This window comes from Chaetura pelagica, unplaced genomic scaffold, assembly GCF_000747805.2.
Source record: "Chaetura pelagica isolate M959 unplaced genomic scaffold, ChaPel_1.0 scaffold82, whole genome shotgun sequence".
Classification (NCBI taxonomy): domain Eukaryota; kingdom Metazoa; phylum Chordata; class Aves; order Apodiformes; family Apodidae; genus Chaetura; species Chaetura pelagica.
The window spans coordinates 214,440-235,454 of NW_009952990.1; the positions used below are offsets into that span (position 1 = coordinate 214,440).

Genomic DNA, 21,015 nt, shown 5'->3' on the forward strand with positions numbered 1-21,015 from the left:
CAGCAGGATTTTCAGTGAGAATAACCAGAGTAGTATTACTGATTATCACTGGACTTTCATCTAAATGACATTATCTTCCAGGTGCAAGGTAAAATCTCCTCAAGGAGCTAGTAACTTACTGGGGCAGTGGGACGTCATTGAGACTGCCACTTGCAGCCTCTAATGGAGGAATTATCAAACATGTAAGGCAATTTATAACTGCATTGGTGAGGAGGTGATGGTCTTATTGATTTAGTAATGGAGGAATTGTGATTGAGAAGCTGTAGGACATCAGAGTGCCTGATAAGGGGCTGATGGATTTTTGGCCTTGGATTATTCCAGCCCTCCTTTAGAAGAGAGAACATTGACCAAATGATTCAGGCACTAGTCAAGCTTTGGCATAGACTCTCATTATTAACTGGAAAAAGCAGCAAGATACAGAACCAACAAGTATAAGGACATTCCTTTCTACCTGTGCCAGTGATTTCCTTTCCTAGGGATGGTAATTACTGCGACATTTAAGAATGTTCTGAACCACTTTCTAGTATCAGAAAGTAAGCATCTATAGTGATCTACAACAACAAAGAATGATTTGTAATGCACAGTAGCTAGTCAGTAGCAAAGCTAATAGAAATCCTAAGTTACAGTTCTCCTTTTTAACCTCTCACTATATTTCTCTTCTCCCTCCTCTTTGGGTATTTTAAATTAAAACTAAGAAGGAGCTTTTAACTTCAGTCATGCAGTTACCATGCCACCACATATATGGCAGATTCAACTGTTTTCCAATTCGTTAATACATTGGTTTCAAGAAAACAAATTATTCCTTGAGCACTAGAACTAAAAACCTCCTAGTTAGTTATTATAAGACTGTGAGCTCAGAATCAAGGTTTGTCATAATTTTAGGGATTCATAAGGTATTCTTCCTCTGTGAATTTGCTGTTGTGTCTGTGGTCTTTTAGGAAGGGGAAGTTAAAAGCCAAGTTGTACAGCAATACAAATATGAAGACTCAATTTAGAGTCAGTCACTAGAGGATTCTGACCTGTGACTGAAGAAAATGAAGAAGCAGGCTTTTAAGGGATTTGTGTGCATTACTGTCAAAAGTAAGCATGAAGTTGTACCCTCATATGCTTACATACCAGGGGAATAGTTAAATAGGATATTTCTTTTGGTCTTTTGTACCAACACACAGTTACAGTTACCTAGTGGTAAGTGCTCAGGAAGTGTACTGGAAAGGGCAGAGAAAGGACATGGCTGAATCTTACTTGGTCAACAAAAAGGTTTAAATCACAGATATCCTCTATGTGATGAGAGTTATATACAGGATGCTAGGACTCATCCAGGTTGGGAATTTGAATATGACTGACAAATCAAATATGTTCTAATGTGAAAAATCTAACTGAAAGCAGTTGTAAGAGAATGGATTGGAGACACCTCAAAACTAGCAGAAAAATGTATAGTGATGCTTCCCATTTAAACCAGAATGGACCAGAATTGAAGAGATTGGTCCAGATTAGGGCTCAGAATTGCTGGGTCTATCCCAGGTACTCCTGTTTGCTTTTTCTAAAGATAGCTTAAGCATTGTGACACTGTGTTACTTTGTAAAGTTCCTTGCAATATTCCACACAATACATCCAGTTAGAATTTTTAATTTCTGTATACCAGAGGTTCCTGAATTCCTTTTTGTTTACATACACACAGGTGGCAGCAACAATCTTTAGCTTCCTTAATTGACACATTTCTTCTGCAAATTTAGCTATGACTCAGACTTGCCACTACACTTTAATGACACATATTTAGTAAAAGTTGAAGTGGAAATACTGTACAATTTGTGTTTGTTTGTTTCTGTGGTAAGAGAGGACTGGAAAGAATCCTGTTTTACTCCAGGGCATTATACATTTTTGGAACATATAGTAAGCATTTTAACTAGGTTTAACTAGGTTTATAACAGACTAATGTTAAGGTAGCACTGTCCAAAGCTGTTTTGGCTAATGCTTGTTTCTGAGAGGTGGTTTGCTGAAGGACATGGTATATCATATGTATTCTGACTCAAATATATACGAAAGAAGCCCCAATAAGATCAGTATTTTATAAAGAATAACAAAAAGACAGCAGATTCCACCTTTTCTTTTTTTTTTTTTTTTTTTTTTTGATAAATCGTTAAATCAGGTCTCTTTCTTTTAAAACAATGTTAGATTTTATAATGGAGTCACTCCCTTAGGAGGCACTTTTCTATCAGTTGCATGATCTGAACTGGATCCCCACTAATTTTCTGGTGCCCATATAACTTTTCTATAGCTATAGTACTAAAAAGCAGAAGAATTAAGGTCCCACCACCTTAATATCATGTCAGTAAAAACTGACACGTAAACAGAATTTGTGGTCCAAAAGGGTTGAGAGTGACAGGATACACCACACAAAAGAGTTGACTTGATGAATGCACAAAAAGAGCATTGACAGAACTGCAAGCCACCCACAATCCCCAGTTACTGTTCCCATAGATACATTTATTTAATGGATCTCTGTAGTAGGAAGGTCTCTGGAATATATCCAGAAGGGGAGGGCATTAAAGTCTAAACCAATTCAGATCCATATCAGTGGAGTTTAAGCTACTTCAAGCTGTTTTCCCAAATAATTAGTAGTGAGGATGAGCCACTGAGCATGAGATGTAATGATATTCTCTTTGGTGAACACTCTCATTTCTGGAATCTTTCATCCTTCTTCATGGTTTGACAAAGAAAGAATCTGTCAGGGCATACTGGAAAATGATATCTGTACACTTGGTAACATTATTGAGAGGGGAGCTCTGGTGGTTTTAGTGGCCACACTTCACCTTGCAATTTAATATATTCATATATATATACTTTGAGTAATAAATAGCATATTATAAATAAACAAAACTAAACATATTTTCTATCAAAGCTATTATGTTACCTGTCCAAAGAAGATAATGAATAGAGGTGGGCTTGATGGGTCCCTCCCAACTTCAGATATTCTAAGATTCTCTGATTCTTAAGTAATTTTTACTAGAATAAAGAGGATGGTTATACTAACATCTAAAGTTGTTTTAACTTTTCTTTTCTTTTTTTTTCATTTTCCCCATACACTAGAAGAATTGTCAAGATGTACTTAAGAGACAGACTCACTGGCATCACACCCTGTGGTCCATATAGTGTTATGAGGGTCACTGAGGCAGGTAAGATGGTCTGTCTCACAGAATTTCCCCGCTCTTAACACTGAGAGGTCAGCATGAGGAAAATGATCATGACTCCATCTGCATGGCATTACAGATATCCTTTGTTGTTCCTTTAATGCTGTTTTTCCATTTGGCTGCTTCTCCCCTCAGCTCATTTCAGCACTTACAGGGGCCAGGCCAGAGATCACAAGAGGCAGTCAGTTGGCCACCTTCCTATCTAGTCCTCTTCAAGGAGTAACAGGCAGCAACTGGGTCTTTTGCCAAACTCAAGAGGGGGTAGATAAAGAAAATGGAAGGCTGAACTTCATCATTTGAAGAGCAGAACAGACATGCCTGAAATTTCCAGATGGCAAGCAGTGATCAGAGGGAAGAAGAAATGCCAAAGAGGGAAACAAAGTCACTGAGGTTGGTGGGTGTCAGGAAAGAAGCAGCACAGACAAAGACGTAAGGCAGAGTCATGAGAAAAGCACAACACCTATTGTTACAGCAGTTGGGTGGCTGTCAAAACCAGCACAAAAGAAAGAGGGCATTGTGGGACTGGGTCTGTGTTTCTTAGGAATTCACAGCATACAGCTACTGCTGGCAGTGACTACTTTCATTTGTATGTCAAATTAACCACAGGCCCTTTTCTTAATGACAGTCCACCTGCAACATAGTCATTTGGGGATAACATTTATACTGAGACCTAAGAAAAGGTAAGAGACTCTAACATGTTCAGAGATGAAATAAAGAAAAGCTCGTTGAAGATTCACTTAACCAAGCTCCACACTGCTAGCACTGCAGTATTGCTCACCTGGCAACCTGTGGACCCCACTTTACCGAAACAATAATCAACTGTAATGCATATTTCATTAAAGATTTCTTTATGTTCTCCCATTCTGCACACCTGCTTGTTGCAGGTTATCATCAGTGACTTCACACCACAACACTTACCGTCTGTCATTCCCTCCCTACGATGAGGCAAGGGAGGTTGGTCCAACCTTCCTCCCTTATGTTTCTTAGTAGGCCTTGGCCTCTGACTCTGATTGACAGCTGCACTGGTGTTGCTGTCAGTAGAAAAAGGGCTGCATGGCCGAGGTCTCTGAGAAGAAGGGTATGCTTTGCCTGAAGAAAAAAAAAAAAGAGAAACCAAATGATAAAATGTTATTGCCTTGAAATGGGCTTCTACTAATGTCTATTCTGAAACATTAAATCTGGTCTTATTGTCAGAAGCAAGCATGTGTCCCCTTGAGGTACCCAATGGTGACAACTGCTTTAAGACACACCACAACAAGCGAAGTGAGAAACTTGGTATTTTTTTGTCCTTAACTTTTATAATTAAAATCATCCATCTGTTGTGATAGAACTACTGTATGCCATGTAACTCCTACCTGCTCTATGTGCTGAACAGATGTGTCTTAACAATTCCTCAGCCTTGAGCAGAGAAGGAAAACAGTTCTGCAATCATATCAAATTTATCTCCTCCTGCCTTCCACCTTCATGATTGCAGAGCCGGATTCTCATTTTAGGGGCTTCCATATGTACTGTATATCTGGAGTAATGCCAGTAGAATAAACATAACTGATTTTCCAAGCTATGTAGACATGTAGGTTTGCATACTTAAGGGCTCTCTTTTCTCAAGAAATAAAAATGGGGGTTTATTTAAATGTTAACATTTTCCTGTTCATTTTCAGTATTTTCCTATGTTAAAAAAAAAATGTATTCTGAGTGAATTAATTCCTCATAATTTTTAATATATAGAGAGACTAATCAAGCTATGTGATTACTCTTAAAAAAAAATCTTTGATGCTACTCTGTGGAGCAGATCATTAAAAGCATCATAGCAGGAACCATAGGAACACAGCTCATTAACTACATTAACTTCCTCTTATTTTGATATTTTTATTCAGTTAACTAGGTTTCTGGTTTAATAACTACTAATGAAAACTAATGATCACCATCTTTTACGTTCTTTTTTTGTCATCTGTATGTCATTCTACTCAAGTATTCATTTAAAACTCTTACTTATAATTCTTACTTGTTTTAATCATATCTGCGGTGGAAAATGTGTAAGTCCATCAAATTCTTCTCTTTCAGTCCTACCATAGGCTCAAATGGTGTAAGAGTTGATGAGAAATGGCAAAATGGTTGTTATGTTATTTTTTCTGGTCATCTGATTCCCAGCTAGTAAGGAGCTTTAGACCAGGGTTATATTTTCTAGTAAAACCTTTCAACTGATGCACTTACTTCCAACATGCTGTCACATACGACCTGATCTAGCTAAGCTTAATCAGGAGCAATCTGCTACCAGCTGCACTATTTGAAATATTCTCATTGCAAAGAGGGCAAAGTAAAAAACAAAAAAAAAAAAGCCATAATCTCTCTAACATGGTGTTTCACATTAGTACATCCATGTTAGAATAACATCTCAGTATTTGACTTCAGAGATTTCCTGACTGTCTCAGGCTTGATTTTCAGTCTTCTAACTGATGTGCACATTGAGGACACTGCAGGCTTGTTTCTCGGTTGTGTCATTACTAGCTATTGGAGTTTACCTAGTTTGAACCCCTCATGTGGACATTCCCTAACTCTCCTCTAGCAAAATAAGTCCAGTTGAACTTAAACAGTGTGAAAAATATGCCTTTGCTAACTTGGCTCATTTTAAGTGAAATGGGTTACAGAATGCCCACCCAAGCAGCTAATTCTGGAGCTGGGAGAAAGCAGTAATAAGCATTTGGGGAAGGCTGGAAACTAACCTCTATAGCTGGCACAGCTGCAGCCAAACAAAGAAGTGATCAAGCCCTTATTTGATAGATAAGGATAAAAGAGCAGACAAACACAGACAAAAAAAAAATATTAAAATTTCATTAAAAAATAAAAAAAAAAAAATCAACACAAAGAAATTCAGATATAAGCCTGAAATTCCTAGCTCACAGCACATCACACAGATGCTTTGCAAAAATAAACTTGCAACATGCAAGTGAAACTAGTGAGTACAGGATGAAGATTCTTCACATTATTCTCTTGACTAAATAAATGTGATTATTCATTCAGAATGTTGGTTTCAAAAAGAAATAGACACCAAACATTCTCTCTTTTATCTCTCCATGAAAATGAGGGAAAATAAATAGCACTGACCTAAATCAGACATGGGGCAAACACAAATGATGTGCAGGCTCCCAAACCACATTTTTCAAAGCACCTAATAGCTGACTACAGCATCTTGCATTTGTATGCAACCCTTCCAGTAAGATCTGCTGAGCAGTGCCAGACTCTGTACTAGTGTCAGCAGGGACAAGGATGAATCCACTAATTCTTGATTTAATATCCCAAGGCTGTTAAAAAGGAAAACTGTCTGAACTTTACAGCAAATCACTCAATGGCTTCTGGAAGCTGGAATCAAAGCGTCTGGCAGGAGAGACACCTTGTGCCTTAATTCACTGGTGCCTCTTGGCAATCAAACACACCCATGTGAGGCTATCAAGTTGGACTTCTCTTTTCGTATCAGTGACAATATTTCACAGCTGTTCTGATGGGGTGAAATTAACTGTCCAGACTGCAAAGGAGTAAAAGAGTCAGGACCTTCCCATTCAGAGGACCTTCCCATTCATTCTGGCTTCCCTCCAGAGCCATGAGGAGAAATAATACTGCTGCTTCTCCATTACTAGACACCATTTTGCACAGTGGGGGGTCCATAACAGGTGTGTCTGATTGATCCATGATACCCTGGGAGGTATCATATCACAATGAAACTGCAGTAATCATGGAGGAGTTATTTCCATCTACTGAGGCTATTGTGATGAAAAGAGGGGAAGGCTGTTTTTTCACATGTGATTTTTATTTTGTTTCTGTTTTGACTGCTGGATCCTTAAGAGAATAAGAATGTAATAATCATAAAGTCTCCACCACAACTGTTGGATACTTTGTTGTACTCTAAACTCAAGTAGTCTGTTGGAGGAATTACATACAAGTACCCAGTTTAACATGACATAATTAAGATGGGAAAATATAACTGACAGGAGGGCTCTCATCTTTTCCTTGCACTTTCCACTTGCATAGCTACAATAGGAATATTATATTTATTTTAAAGGGTCCATGTGTTTGTGTATCCATTTACTTCTGTTATGTGTATATTTGTGGTGGAAATTGTACTTCTCAATAGCCTGATACAAGCAACATTAACACTGGGTAAATCTTTCCATTAGCTTTTATCAATGCCAAGAAGAACATTCAAAACAAAAGGCTGGGGAGGATTTGTGTCTTTCATTCAAGACCGTTTAGGAGACTTTTTAAGTAAAATGGTACGTTTTAAACTATAGTTCTGCCATATTTGCCCATAGTAGATGACTGAAGGTCTACATCAGTTTTCTGGTTTGTTTTGCTTTGGGGTTTTTTTTTCAAATGATGAGACAGATTTACTCTGACAATTTTCCACTAGCGTAAGAAGTGAGAGTTTTAACTACTTTTAATGGTGAAATAACTGTCTTTTAAGGATTATTATGTTTGACCAAAATCAAAGGCAAAAGCCCCTGTGATTTGAGTAAAACTGTCTGTTTGTTGGCAACCTAAGCCTTTGCCATCAGTTCTTTTCTTAATTTCTAACATTGCTAAAAGGCAGTGTTTGACTTGAAGCCATTGTATGCAGGAAGCTTGTGGTTATCAGCCCTAATATCTGGTGACATTTCTTATAAATGTTCACATTTTACTGAAACATAGACTTTGATACCAGGCTAATAGTAAAAAATTTACATGATAATAATATTATGGGACCTGTGAGCAGGAATTGGCTGAGAAAGCATAACAAAAATATGACCTGAGTTCATACTTTGTTATGGGATTTATGGATTTTAAGAATTGGTTATTATTGCTGTTCTTATAAGACTAAGCAAATGCAAATACATTCTCTTTTCCAGAATAATTTTTACTTATATTTTTCTGCTAGAGCAAAATATATGGAGTTCTAAAAATATGGACTAAATTATGTTTACTTTTCATTAATTCAGTGTAGAAGATTGACTGTTTTCAAAAGCAATAATAATTTTACCTTTGTTACATTTAACTTGGCAGATTCAGTTGGCATCATTGAAATTAATTTTTATCAAAATATATTAACTTACTGAATTAAGTATTTTTTAAATCAGCTGTTTCTAAGGCTTTTAAACAGTTTGTATTGTTAACAATAAAAGCACACCAATTCACCCCATGCTTAGAAAAACTTCACAGAAAAATACACTTTTGCAAGAAGAGATGCAACAACAGAGCAGGGATGGAGATAATAATTTAAACATGATGTTCATTACTGGAAATGTGAATGATAGTAAGGAGATTTCGCAAAAAAAAAGAAATCATCAAAGACTGCATGGCAAAATTAGTTCACTGAAATACTGAATGCAGTGTATGTCAGTAAATCTGTATCAGAACTAGCACAGAGGGAAACTGCAGCAGATTGAAGGTGCAGATTAAAAGCTTGTGCTATTCACTACTCAAATCACTAAAAATTAAACATAATGCAATGTTTAATTTCAAATATACTGATCAAAATATCTCCATCCACCTTATTTCATGCATGTTAGACAAGTGTGAGACTCAGGTTCACTGAAAAGACGAGAGGAATAGGCAGAGACACCCTTCATGCAGAAAGCATCAACTTCGAGTCTACAAACCTGTTCTTGTCAGGCTGGTTCCATCCAGCCTAAAACCAGCTTTATCTGCTGCTGCAACCAGTGCTTGTGCAAAACTGCCGCTGGTAAAGATCGAGTCATCTGAGGAGCTACCTACACTAGATCTATGACTAGAAAAGTTACGGTCCTCATCAGACGCAGAACCCCATCCATTTACCATTGAACCTAAAAACAAATGTAGGGGTCTAGTGAGTTGTGCACATTTGATATTTTTTGATCATCTAAAGCTTAAAGACCCACTTAATACTTCCTTACTCAAAAGGAAACCCAAAATTCATTTGACAGAGTTGGTACAAAAGAGCAGTATTCATCTAAAAGTTAAAGACCCACTTAATATATTCTTTCACAACAGGAAACCCAAAGTTTATCTGAAACACCTTGGTATAAAAAAATCACTATCAATGTTAAGTGGATCACATTCATAGCTTGCTCCATGTTGCTTTGATCCTGTAAACAAAATGGTACATATTCTCTACAAATCAGAAGGTTCCATCATAAATTATTTTGAAAGTTAATACATATTCCCTGGGATTGAAATGAACTTGATTGTTTTTTATTTGACTTACTATAAATCAGTATCTAGTTTGATATTTGCAAAACAAAGTCTTAATTTAGGACAGCACAAGTGTAAATCTCAGTATATATGGCTGAAGTCAGATATGGGCTTCAAGAGCTATCCTGAACAAGATTAGCATCATGGCATTTTCTCAATCAAAACCTTAAAAGAAATGCACAGTCTTAATGGTTTGAAGGAAGCTGACCTAAAGCAGTTTGTTCTAGTGGATTAAAGTTATTTTTGAAAGGTTATAAATAATTAACATTCAAGAGCAGAGCAAATATATACTCAGAATTAATACTGAGTAAGTCACTAAGCCAATGCTGGCCTCACAGTACCTTCTAGCCATGGATTATCACCATTGCAGGAGGGGAAAGTAACAATAATATCATAAAAATGCAGCCAGAAAACCAGAAACCAGAATAAGCACATGAAAGTTATATAAAAAAACTTGACATAATTGAAATGTGAAGAGCAAAATACTGAAAGAAAGATTAATCTTATTTGCTCTTCATTTCTATTTTGTTTTATTTTTTTGACAATGCACAAAGCATTGAACTGCTACCCAACCTGGCAGTACAATATATTTTCAAAAGCTATTGCTCAGTTCAGATTTTTTGCGAAGTACTGAAAATCCTTTTGTGGTTTTAGACAGAGTTGATTGTGTTCTGTACTTCTAAAAATCATGGGTAGATGTCACAAGGTGTGCAGTGGAGCTGAAGGTGAAGGAAAATTAGCTAGCCCCAAGTACCTAACTTTGCTCCAGGAACAGGTCAGCCATGTTAATTAGTTACCAGGTCCAGCTTAGATGTAGAGCTACAAGACTGCATTTTGCACCTGAGGTGCTGCATGGTGCTGTGTACACACAGCATATTGTTCTGAGATAGCATAGGTATGTAGCTTGAAACACCTAAAATCTACTTTTTAAAAGCAGTGACATACAGATGTCCAAAAAAATAGCCCGGTAAACACATGAGAACTGGTTTTCAAATATATGAAGACAGGTGTGGAGAGATACATTATGGCCCTGTCTTTATTGTTCAGTCAGCACAGGTGAATTTATGTAAATGTACATAAGATGCATAGAGTGTTCTTCAAAGCCTTTTTTCAATCCATGTTGAAGAATGTATTACTGTGTTCAAAACTTTTAACTAGTAAATCAATAATGGCCTGCTTTTTAGTACCAAACAGATAGGGTAATTAACTAACAAGATTAAAAATATTCTGCAAAAATAAGTCACGAGTCCAACAAATGAATACTGGAAGTTAGTCAGAAGCATGCTGCATCAGAAAGGCCAAGAACAATGGTTTATTTTGTGATGCTGCAGTGACCAAACCTTTTAATATCAGCAAAGTGGCAGACTATAATAACAAAAGAACATACTCTCCTAGGATACAAGAAAAGAAAATGGAGAGGTCTATGGAGGTCTGACAGGGAGAAAGTGTGTTAAGTGCAACAGAATGACAGTTTGATTCTGTTTGCCCAGAACACACATAAAACTGTTATTTTCCAGACTCTACCTGATGCAGGCACATGTAAGGAAGCCTAGATAACAGCAAGGGAAGGCTAAAACTGAATTTCCTCTGAGAAGACAGGTTCTGAACTAACAATCAAAGTGCAATAGGACATCATAGAGAAAAGAGACTAAAGAAGCTTAGCAACAGTTATTGATGACATACAAAAGGTAATACTAGAGATAAAACACTTTGAAAAGATATCAGAAAATGAAATGCTATAGCCGAGAACATTTTCAAACAATTCTTATCAACAAATTCTGCAAAATAGGTAAGCACAAGCTGAAACATAAAAATAATACTAGACCTACAGATATCAAAGGACAATACTCCAGTGCTGAAAATTTACCACGTATCTTGCTAGCTTCAAGGCCTGAGGGTTTTGAATGCTCACTCTAATTTTTATACAGACACATATAAAATCATGTACTGAACAGAATATGTATGGTGTCACTATCACAGACACAAGACTACAAAAATTTTAAAGGAACTTATGTTTGAATTTCCATTTGCTCACATTACTCTGTTTGCTAACCAGTCACTTAGATGTTATACAACATATAATAGATGTAATTTGGATGGGTTGCTTTCAGGTTGTGTCTAGGAACATTTGCTATTTTTCATCTGCTCCTTGAAGGGTTGGACTGTTAATTCAGTCCAACAAAATGATCCACATCTTAAGTATGAAGTATACTAAAAATCTGCAAAAGCCTATAATGCTCTCTCAAGAGTCTATAATGCTCTCTACAATGTGTGTGCATATACATATAATTCAACACACTCACAGAGATATATCAGGTTTCCTTAACAAGACCTAAATTTTAGTTATCAGTAAAGTGTCATTGTCAGATTGCCAATTTTTCATGCTAGCCCTACAGAGAAACCCCATTCCTGAATTCCTCTACATTACCACGGACAGGACACATTAGCAAGGTGAGGAACACTGCACTCTTCCCATGAATCGCTTCCCCTTTCCTTCTCCTCCAGAAGCTGTGTTAGTAGGGACTGCCTGTCAGGCTGCAAGCATAGCTCAGTTCTTGCAGGGATGTGAGCTAAAGCAAACAATGACCACACCTAGAGCACTGCACCCAGTTCTGGGGTCCCCAGGACAAGACAGACATGGACCTCTTAGATATCAGAGAAGGACCACAAAAATTATCACAGGATTGGAACATCTCTCCTGTGAAGAAAGGCTGAGAAAACTGGTACTGTTCAGCCTGGAGAGGAGAAGGCTCTCATTCATTATACAAGGGAGCTTGTAAAAGGGATGAAAAAAGTCATTTACCAAGGCCCGTAGTACCAGGACAAGGGACAGCAACTTTAAACTGAAAAAGGATTTAGGCTGAACAAAAGGAAAACAAAAATTTGAGAAGGGTGGTGAGACACTGGAACAGGTTGCCCAGAGAAGCTGCCTTGAAAGTGTTTGAAGTGAGGTTGAACCAGGCTTGAGCAACCTGATCAAGTGGAAGATGTTCCTGCTCATGGCAGTGGGGTTGGATTAGATGCTCTTTAAAGGTCACTTCTGTCTCAAACTATTCTATGATTCTATGATTCATAACTGCTAAAATCAGCAAGCTACTATGAGACATATACAGCACCCACAGCCATATCTGACCAGGTAGCTCATGCTGAAATCTCTGTAGTATTTCTGCGGGTTCCTGGGCTATTCAGTGTCCCTGGGTAAGCACCTTTTTGCCCACCACAACTTGCAGCAGTAAAGCCCTAGCTTGCTTTGCCCTCCAGAGGTGTGGACATGGCCCAGAAGGCACGGGAGTGCTGGAGCCCAGCCCAGGCACCTCAGGCTGCCACACAGCTGCATTAATGCAGCGCACATGGCGAACACTTATTTAAAGGAATCCACTGGTGTCTTGTTTTCCAAATCAGATATACATTTGTTTCTCTCTGAATAAAGGATGACTAAGAGATGCTGACGTCCCTTTCAGATTAACTGTGCATTTTGAAATGAAATGAAACAGGCTTTTAGTGTCTCCTTTACATGCAGCTCACTATGTGTTTTTCAAGAGCACATTTGAGTTTTTACGTTTTCTGGCAACTGTAAATTTTACTCTTGCTGACAGCAGCAGTAAATGCTTTATGCAGAACAAAATCAACTCTGCGAAAAGCTGAACTCTGTTTTCTTGCTCTATAAAATATCTCTTGGTGCTAATGCAAAAAGAAAGCTTCTTTGATCTCTGGAAAAGGTGAGGGGAATAGTGGTGCTAGCTTCTCACAGACTGCATGTTACTGCTTTTAGTGACATTTTTCAGGCAATAAAAATGCTATTTTTCTTTGAAAGTGTGCTCTTGCTTTACTTTAGAAAAAACAAACAAACAACAACACAAAAAACCCCACAAAACAAAACAAAGCCCTAATGGACTTTTGAAGTAAAAGCTTCCCACAACAGACTCAACGCTTGGAAAATTCCATTAGATGCTTTTCTGTATGCAACAAACTATGGGCCTGCTTAAAGTTAATAAATTATGGCACTGGGACTTGTGTGTGTATGCTTATGTGCTTTCCTTCACAAGAGCATTAAGTGCATGCTAATATTAAGCCCCTGCTCCTCTGCAGGTTTTTGATAGAACTGGGTTAGACTGCTTAAGTTTGTGAAGTTCAGATTAAGTCCTTGGGGACTGATGTTACTTCAGCTGATATCAGTTACACAATTCCTTTAGCCTTTGTATTGGAGAAAGACATTATAAGATACATCTTTCAGATATATCTGATATATCTGACTACTGATGTGATTAAAAAGAAAGAATGTACACTGATTTTGGTGCAAGTAATGAAATAAAAGGGCCCATAGTCCTTGTACCTTTTAAATAAAGCACAATAATAGAAGGGCCTGAATGTAGAATATGAATAGGACCAAACTATGAAAATCAGACATGGTCTTACGCTTTACATTTTACATCACTATAAATGGCCAAGTATTTAAATGTATACATCTGAAATAAACCCTTAAGTTTTAAAATACATTTTGGGCCCAGGAAACACTAAACAAAAGGAGGTAAAAATCATATTTATATATATATATATATATATATATATATATGGAATTTCACACGTGTAACCATAATTAATGCCCTTCATAAAAAATTAATGAAAAATGAATTTAGGTCACTTAGCCAAATTTATTTGTGTTTGCACTTTCAATCTTTCTAGATCTTTTTGGTTTCCATATTGCTGAAAGGCACAAAAATTTCTCATATTTATTCAAGCTGTTAAAAAGAAATGCACACAGAACATTAAGTAGTTGCTCAAATGTTGCTGAACAGTAAAATACTATGATAAAGTGGCATCTTGCTGTGTCTCTATTACTTCTTCAGCACTAAAATTAATTTATGATCAGTCATCAATTCATTTACATGTCGTTTTATGCTAAATCCATCCTTGCTGATGAATGCATATCCCTAGATCCATTAAGCTAGAGTAAAGTCTGTGCTTTATAATATGACCCTGCTAATTGTTGCATTACCATTTTTATGAGATACAAAAAGTAGCAGTTTCCTATTTTCTGAGCATATATTTAATCCATGAAACACATTTTTCCTATTGAATGCAGTCTGTATAACTGCTTATAAAATATAATATTTTGCAATAGATATCCCTAAGCAAAACAATATAATTATTGAACTCTGCCATGGTAAAATCTGGCTCATGAAAATTATTTTCAGTAATTTTCAAGAATTATTCCATTTGTGCTCAGATTCAAACAGCAAACAACTTTTACAGCATAGACAGCAATCAGGGATTCTTTTAATCATGACCAAGCCATGCCAAATAAAGGCTTTTCTTCCTTGCTGATCTATAGAAACTATGGAGATCTTTATCATTTCAGATTTATATAATTCTATTTTTAAAACCCCCAAAATTTGGCATCCATTTACAGCGATACTGTTTGCAAGAATATCTCTCTGCTTATATTAGTTTGCATCAGTTAGGTAGAAAACGGCTTGTTCTAATTTCCATGCTAGTTAAGGGGTACACCTCTCTACTCTCAGTCAAAATGCGCCAGGACTGAAGGTACCACAGCTCTCACTACCAGATTCACCAGTGGTGATGGGGGAAAAGTAAAGGATAAAAAAAAATCCCCAAACCGTAATACTTTGATCTGACAAAACCCATTGTTGTTCTTAGTGATTTCAGTGAGAAGCAAGTTATCATATGCAATTAATTACATCTATTAAAGTAGAATAATATAACAGACTGTGACCACTCATGCCATAACTCTGCAAAACAATTCATTATACATGCAATCGTTAAACCTAAACAAAAGAAAAAACATACTTCAGTGTGTCTCTGAAAGTAAAAATAACCCTAAATACTTGAGAACTAAAAGTCAAGTGAGCAGTTTTACAGCTGCTTTTCAGTTCGTTCTTTAAAAAAAAAATAAAAATAAATCAGAATCACTAACTCAGTATCGTAATAAACCATACTGGAAACAAAGTAAAACCCAGGCTTTAATTTCACAATTCAAACCTAAACCTCCCTACTTGAGTTTTCTTCGCAATATCTGGAAAATGTGAAGATACAGTTACTGTGCACTCCTCCTTTCTTTTCACTTTATTATACACGTCAGTATTATGTCTCTTGCCATCTGCAAAGAGAAAAGCTTAATAGCACAGATTAAATCCTTGTCTGAATCTTCAGTTAGCTGTAGCTAAAAGTCAAGGGCCTGGAAGACAACCTGACTTTTAAACAGTTTAAAGGAGCAACACCATGGTTTCAGAGGAATTTAGCAGTTCGAGCTTGGCTCACACAGCACCAGTGTTCCCCCTCAGAGCATCCCACATTTGGCATTGGATGAAAACCTTGGTCTCAGCTCAGCCATGAAGAACGAAGTACCATTTCACTCGAGAGTGAGTATCTTGAAGTCAACGCTGAGGCGTGCTAACAGTACAGGGGGAGGAAATTTGCTCTGCTCACTGTACAGCAACTCTGTTTGTAGGGAGACTGGACTGGGGAATGTCAACTTAGATTTACCACACTGAAAGCATAGGACACACTTAAAAATGTTCAGAAATATTGCTTCATCCAGGTCAGCTTTTCTCATTTGCCTCCATTTTCTAATATGTTTAAAGAACTGAAAATTTGATATCTGAGTTTCTAGGAAAATGCTGGTTTAAGTCACTAAAAACCCTACAAAAAGAAGTAGTTTATATTTTTGCAGTGGAAGAAAGAACAATTTAGTTGTTCTACAGAATTCTAAAAGCAAGCAAATTAAAGAATGTGAAACAACTTAGAAACAATCAATGCAATTTGTTATATACCTTCCTTAACACAGCCTGGAAGAGTTAACAGAAACAGATACACAGAAAATAAAACTTTCTTTTGGAACAATTCCCACAAGTATAATAAGCAATTTCCTTCCACTCCTAGAAAAAAACAAGCCCTAACTAATCCCTCAGGAAATTGAGGTTTTGCCTATGTAGTAACCAACAAAAACTTACTGGGGGAGTTTTCCATTTTACAGATCATTTAGACTAACACTCTTGGTCTATTTTTTGTAAAGCTATAGTTTCCTAAGTGTTTTAAATCAATGTAAGTGTTGGCTATAAGTTATAGGGGCAGTCTGTCATTTTGCTTCCCTTCCAGCTGCACATTCCCTTCCTGCAGTGCTCGCAAACACCTTGCCATGTGGTGAACTACATCAAGGAATGGATATAGCTAGTAGTTAAACAAAAGAAACTAAAGCAAAAGCAAAACCTTAGTTTTCAACTGCATGAGACCACATCAAGACAGTGGTGGAAATGAGTGGAATGCATTTAGATCACCTTAAGTACATTCCCATTACCATGTTCTGCCCACATTCATATAAAAAAAATGCACCAGGAAGTTTTTAGCACTCCAATAGTTAAACGAGATTTATAACTGTTATTGTAAGCTTGAATGTTGTTCATAGAAGGATAAATTGCAATAAGCACAGAAGTCTGCAAATTGGAGCAGAAATGCAGCTATTTCTTACTTTGCTCTAGATAGGGTGGTACAAAACATTATGTGAAAATGCAAATGTGAAAAAGATTAATTTTCTGCTGTACAGATATATCAACATTGACATATTAATACATACCAAATGGAAAACATATAGCAACTTGGTTTGTTTATTTATTTATTTATTAGCAGTGCAAAACCCTTCCTGCATTCCTAATGGAAAGGCTTCTAAGCCATTAGAACAGTATGCAAAAATATGCAGAATTATAGCCTGAAGGAGATTACACTAAAAATTCAAGGGAAGTGACTTAACATACTTATGCACTAATAAGTTAACCTTCTCAATTCAGGGATTTAAACTTTAACTCTATGACCTTCATTTGAATCTGGATTTCAAATTGCAGCGGCAGAGATACAACTTGTAAATCTTAATAGGATTCACAAGTTGTTTGGAACTAGGGTGAAGGAAATCTGGGAAAGTGGGATTAAGCTACACACTATTTAATTCAATGAAGGAAAAGGACAAAAATTATGGGTATTGATGCTTCATCATTGTCATATTCCTGTTGTGTTTTCAGAATAGCCATGTTTAAATAAGGGTGCAAAATCATTGGAATTTCAAAGGTCCAGAACCAAAAGATGAAACTCAGTGGTGCTATAGTAGTAGTAAGTTTCACTGAGCTAGTCTCCATTAGGGTACAACTAACAATCACTGTTCTCTTGCTGAGATCAAAGGATGAAGAAGCACCCACTAGCTTTTATGACCTATGAACACTATGTGCACCTGGGTATTCAATACAGCTGCACACTATGGTACAGTACATTATATAAAGGCTAAAGTTCAACCTAAAGGGAACCACACTGATACTTACAAAAATCCATATTAAATCTGTATTTTTCAAAAAATATCTTTCAAAGTCTACATTTCATCAATAGCAATTTTATTAATTCAGATTCTGTGCATTAGTTTAGCAAGACATTCTAGGTTCCCTCTGATGATACTTGTGGTAACTTTTCAAGGCACACAAAGGGTGAGAAGCAGTGAAGGAAGTAGTATCAGAATAATTAAATATCTTCTCTTAAAGTGAACAATTACTAAATTCAGAAATAAAAAGTGAGTTCAAAATACACCTTTGCCTATCTAAACATTGCATTTACTCTACAAATAAATGTTGTGCTGATCTAACAACTCTTATTCTGAAGTCTTTTAACTTCCCCGTGTTCATCTATGAAAGCATTTACCCAGCAAAATATCTAAAAGCTCTTTATGATAACATTTCTATGCTGCTCCTGATTTATGAAATATATATTCCTAAGCTGAGGTCATCCCTTTCCTTTTCATGTATCTGGCTTGCTTCTCCAGCAGAGTGAACTAAGCATGAAAGCTAGGATATAATTGAGGTTCCTTTGAAAAGTCTTTAAAGCTTTTTAAAATTCATGGAATTTCTTATCGTTTTGCAGTAAAGCAAAGTATTTTCAAATCCTTCTTTAACTTTGGTATTTAATATTAACACATGTAAAATGTTACAGAAATAGAGTGGAATAAATTTTCACTTAGAAAGTGTTTGATTGACGACGTATTTTACTGTTAGGAACAAGATGGCATCACTGTTAACTGTGTTTTGTTACCTGTCACAGAGCTCTCTAGATTGTCCATACTGGAGCCTGGAGTATGCTCTAGACCTCTTAGTGGCCTACTGATTTCTACAGTTTCTTCTTCAATATCATCCTCATCATCATCATCATCATCATCTGGAACATCTGTTTCCAAATCTGAAATAAGGTTTCCAGATACATATCCTAGGGGTGGAACTGGAGCCTGAGGAGGTTGTGTATTGCTTTGGATGTGCCTACACAAACAAACAGGAAAACATAATCAGAATAGATGAGACTTTGTACCCCATGGTCAACAGAAGATAAGCCTTTCAATAAATCCTGAATTAGCTTTACAAGATGTGTTTTTTAGGTCAAATTCAAGAAAAGTCAGTGTAGTTATTCACCATAGCTTCTAATACCAGAGTATATGTGCATTTTCCAGTCTTAAATATACTTCCCTTCCTATAAGATGGGGAAGGTCAAATGTGTCATTTTAAAGATGAGGAATGATATACAGAGGCTATATACATTAGGTAGGAAGTCCATGGAAAAGCACCATTCTGGATCCTAGCCTAGCATATAAGTGTTTCATCCAATATTCCACCTTGCAAATCATACCTTGAACCAAAATTAAATTTCACTCCTTCTGCCTAAATAGACTCAGTGCTCTTAAGCAAAACTCACCCTAAAGCAGAGGAAATTACCAGTAGGTCAGAAGAATTTTTCAAGTCCAATGAACTCATTAGCAGTGAGGCTTTCTTATTTTGCTTTATTCCAAGTAGTTTAATTTGTTTAATTGCAGCCACATTAGGACATACATGTGTGAAATTACTGCACGCAGCAATCGCGATTAAAAAAAGGGAAAACAAAGACAAAAAACACCCACAGGGTAGCTAAATGGCCAAAGGCAAGCACGGAACTTGGAGTTTTAATTGCATGGTCTCTGAGAGACTTGAGAGGAAAAGAACAACCAACAGCTTTCAAGGCAGCAGTACAGGTACACAGCATGCTGTGCCAGGGGACCCAGGCATGACTGGCCTTGACATAAGAGCATGAACACCGCTTGAACTGCAAGCTTAGGCACATGGGAATCCTTGGGTGGCTGTTCATGAGGTGCCATGACCTGATTCGAATTGGCAGCACTCTGGAGGAGATCCAGGATTCTGCTGGTCTCTTGCTTGGACACCAGCATAATGGAAAAAATTGCAACTGTCACCTGTTTGCTCACCTAGCTCTAACATACTTTTCATGAAAACTTTGTGCTGTATTATTGTCCACACTTGATAAGTGCAGTAATTTTCCTTATTCAAAGTCTTTTGTTTTGTGTTCATAATCTAAGTCTATTGGATCGGAGAATGTCATGGTAAATGTTGCATACCAGTGCAATCTCTCTCCTGTAGGTTTTGAATTATTGCTTATAAGCATATTTGAAAAACAAATGCTTTCCTTCTGATATACAACTGCCTTCTGATTAGCAGTTCTTGAATGCTTTTCTGCCTGGACACCAGGTTCTTAGCTATGCAGTGTTCAAAACACTGTGCTAAAAGGCCACTATCATCTAACTAACCCTCAATAAACAGTGTGATTAGCTCTCAATCAAGCAAAATACTCAAGTATATGCTTAATGTTAAGCATGTGATAGAAGAATGTACTTGTAGTTAAGCATATACTTAAGTGATTTGCTGGATCAAGGCCATAATGATTATGTACTTTTCCAGTAATCTCTAATGCGCTCTTTCTTAAATTTCTAGTTGGCTAGTCTTTATATTTGTCTTCTGTTACTCCTATAGTAACCTATCTGATGGGCCTCATCTTGTTCTTTTGTATTTCCCCCTCTGGTCTGGACAAGTTAACTTTTTGAAAATAAAAGTAAGAAATCTTCCTTCCCACTTAAGGCAATGAAGGACTTTCCCCTGCATTTGAACCACATTTGCTGAACAGCATGGTACCTGTCCAGCCAAAAAATATTAAAGCATTTAACAATTACATATCACAACTACTGCAAAAATAATTAGTATTTGTAACTCTCAGTATTTACCCTAGTATCTGCTCTAAGGTCCTGGTATGAAAATACAGGTTATCTCCTCTGTATTTTTTTCAGAGTTTCAGACTCAATTATTGTGACCTTCCACAAGAGCGACGTTAAAATCTGTATATTCCTAAGCGCACTATCAAAGTTCCAAATCAATTTTCATTTCTGCAAAAAGGAAGGAAGACCTTTCCTGTCAAGTGTCAGAGGCTTTGCTACAGAGTCCTACTACGTTATCTGCTTCCAGACTGGCACCCACGGTTTGTAGGGCACAGAAAGGGTAACAGCTGCAAAATGCAGCAGTGACTGGCTGTGCAGACAGGGTATGCATCTGTGTGCTGGCTCACAAGTCAGCTACCTTCAACAGGCCAGGGCTAGCTGCTGCCTGGGATTTGGGTCTGTCCCACAGGCAGGCCAGGGTCCATGCTTGGCAGCACGGCACTGCAGCAGGACCAAAGTACCCTGTTGATTGAGTGCAGATTGCAAACAAGCCCTGAGGCTTTGACAGTGTCTAGGGAAAACAGCTGGCTTTGATTTGGCACCGCCTGCCTA

General features: G+C 37.1%; 1 protein-coding gene across 1 annotated transcript in view; it reads right to left on the reverse strand.

The window, feature by feature from the left end:
* The window catches only part of ROBO2 (roundabout, axon guidance receptor, homolog 2 (Drosophila)), a 406,098-nt gene that overhangs the window by 9,753 nt on the left and 375,330 nt on the right, over positions 1–21,015 (reverse strand). The window contains exons 26-27 of the mRNA XM_009996507.1: positions 18,468–18,688; positions 4,107–4,277 (exon numbers count right to left, since the gene is read on the reverse strand). Of these exons, the coding sequence (XP_009994809.1) occupies positions 4,107–4,277; positions 18,468–18,688 (392 nt within the window). The remainder of the gene's footprint in view (positions 1–4,106; positions 4,278–18,467; positions 18,689–21,015) is intronic.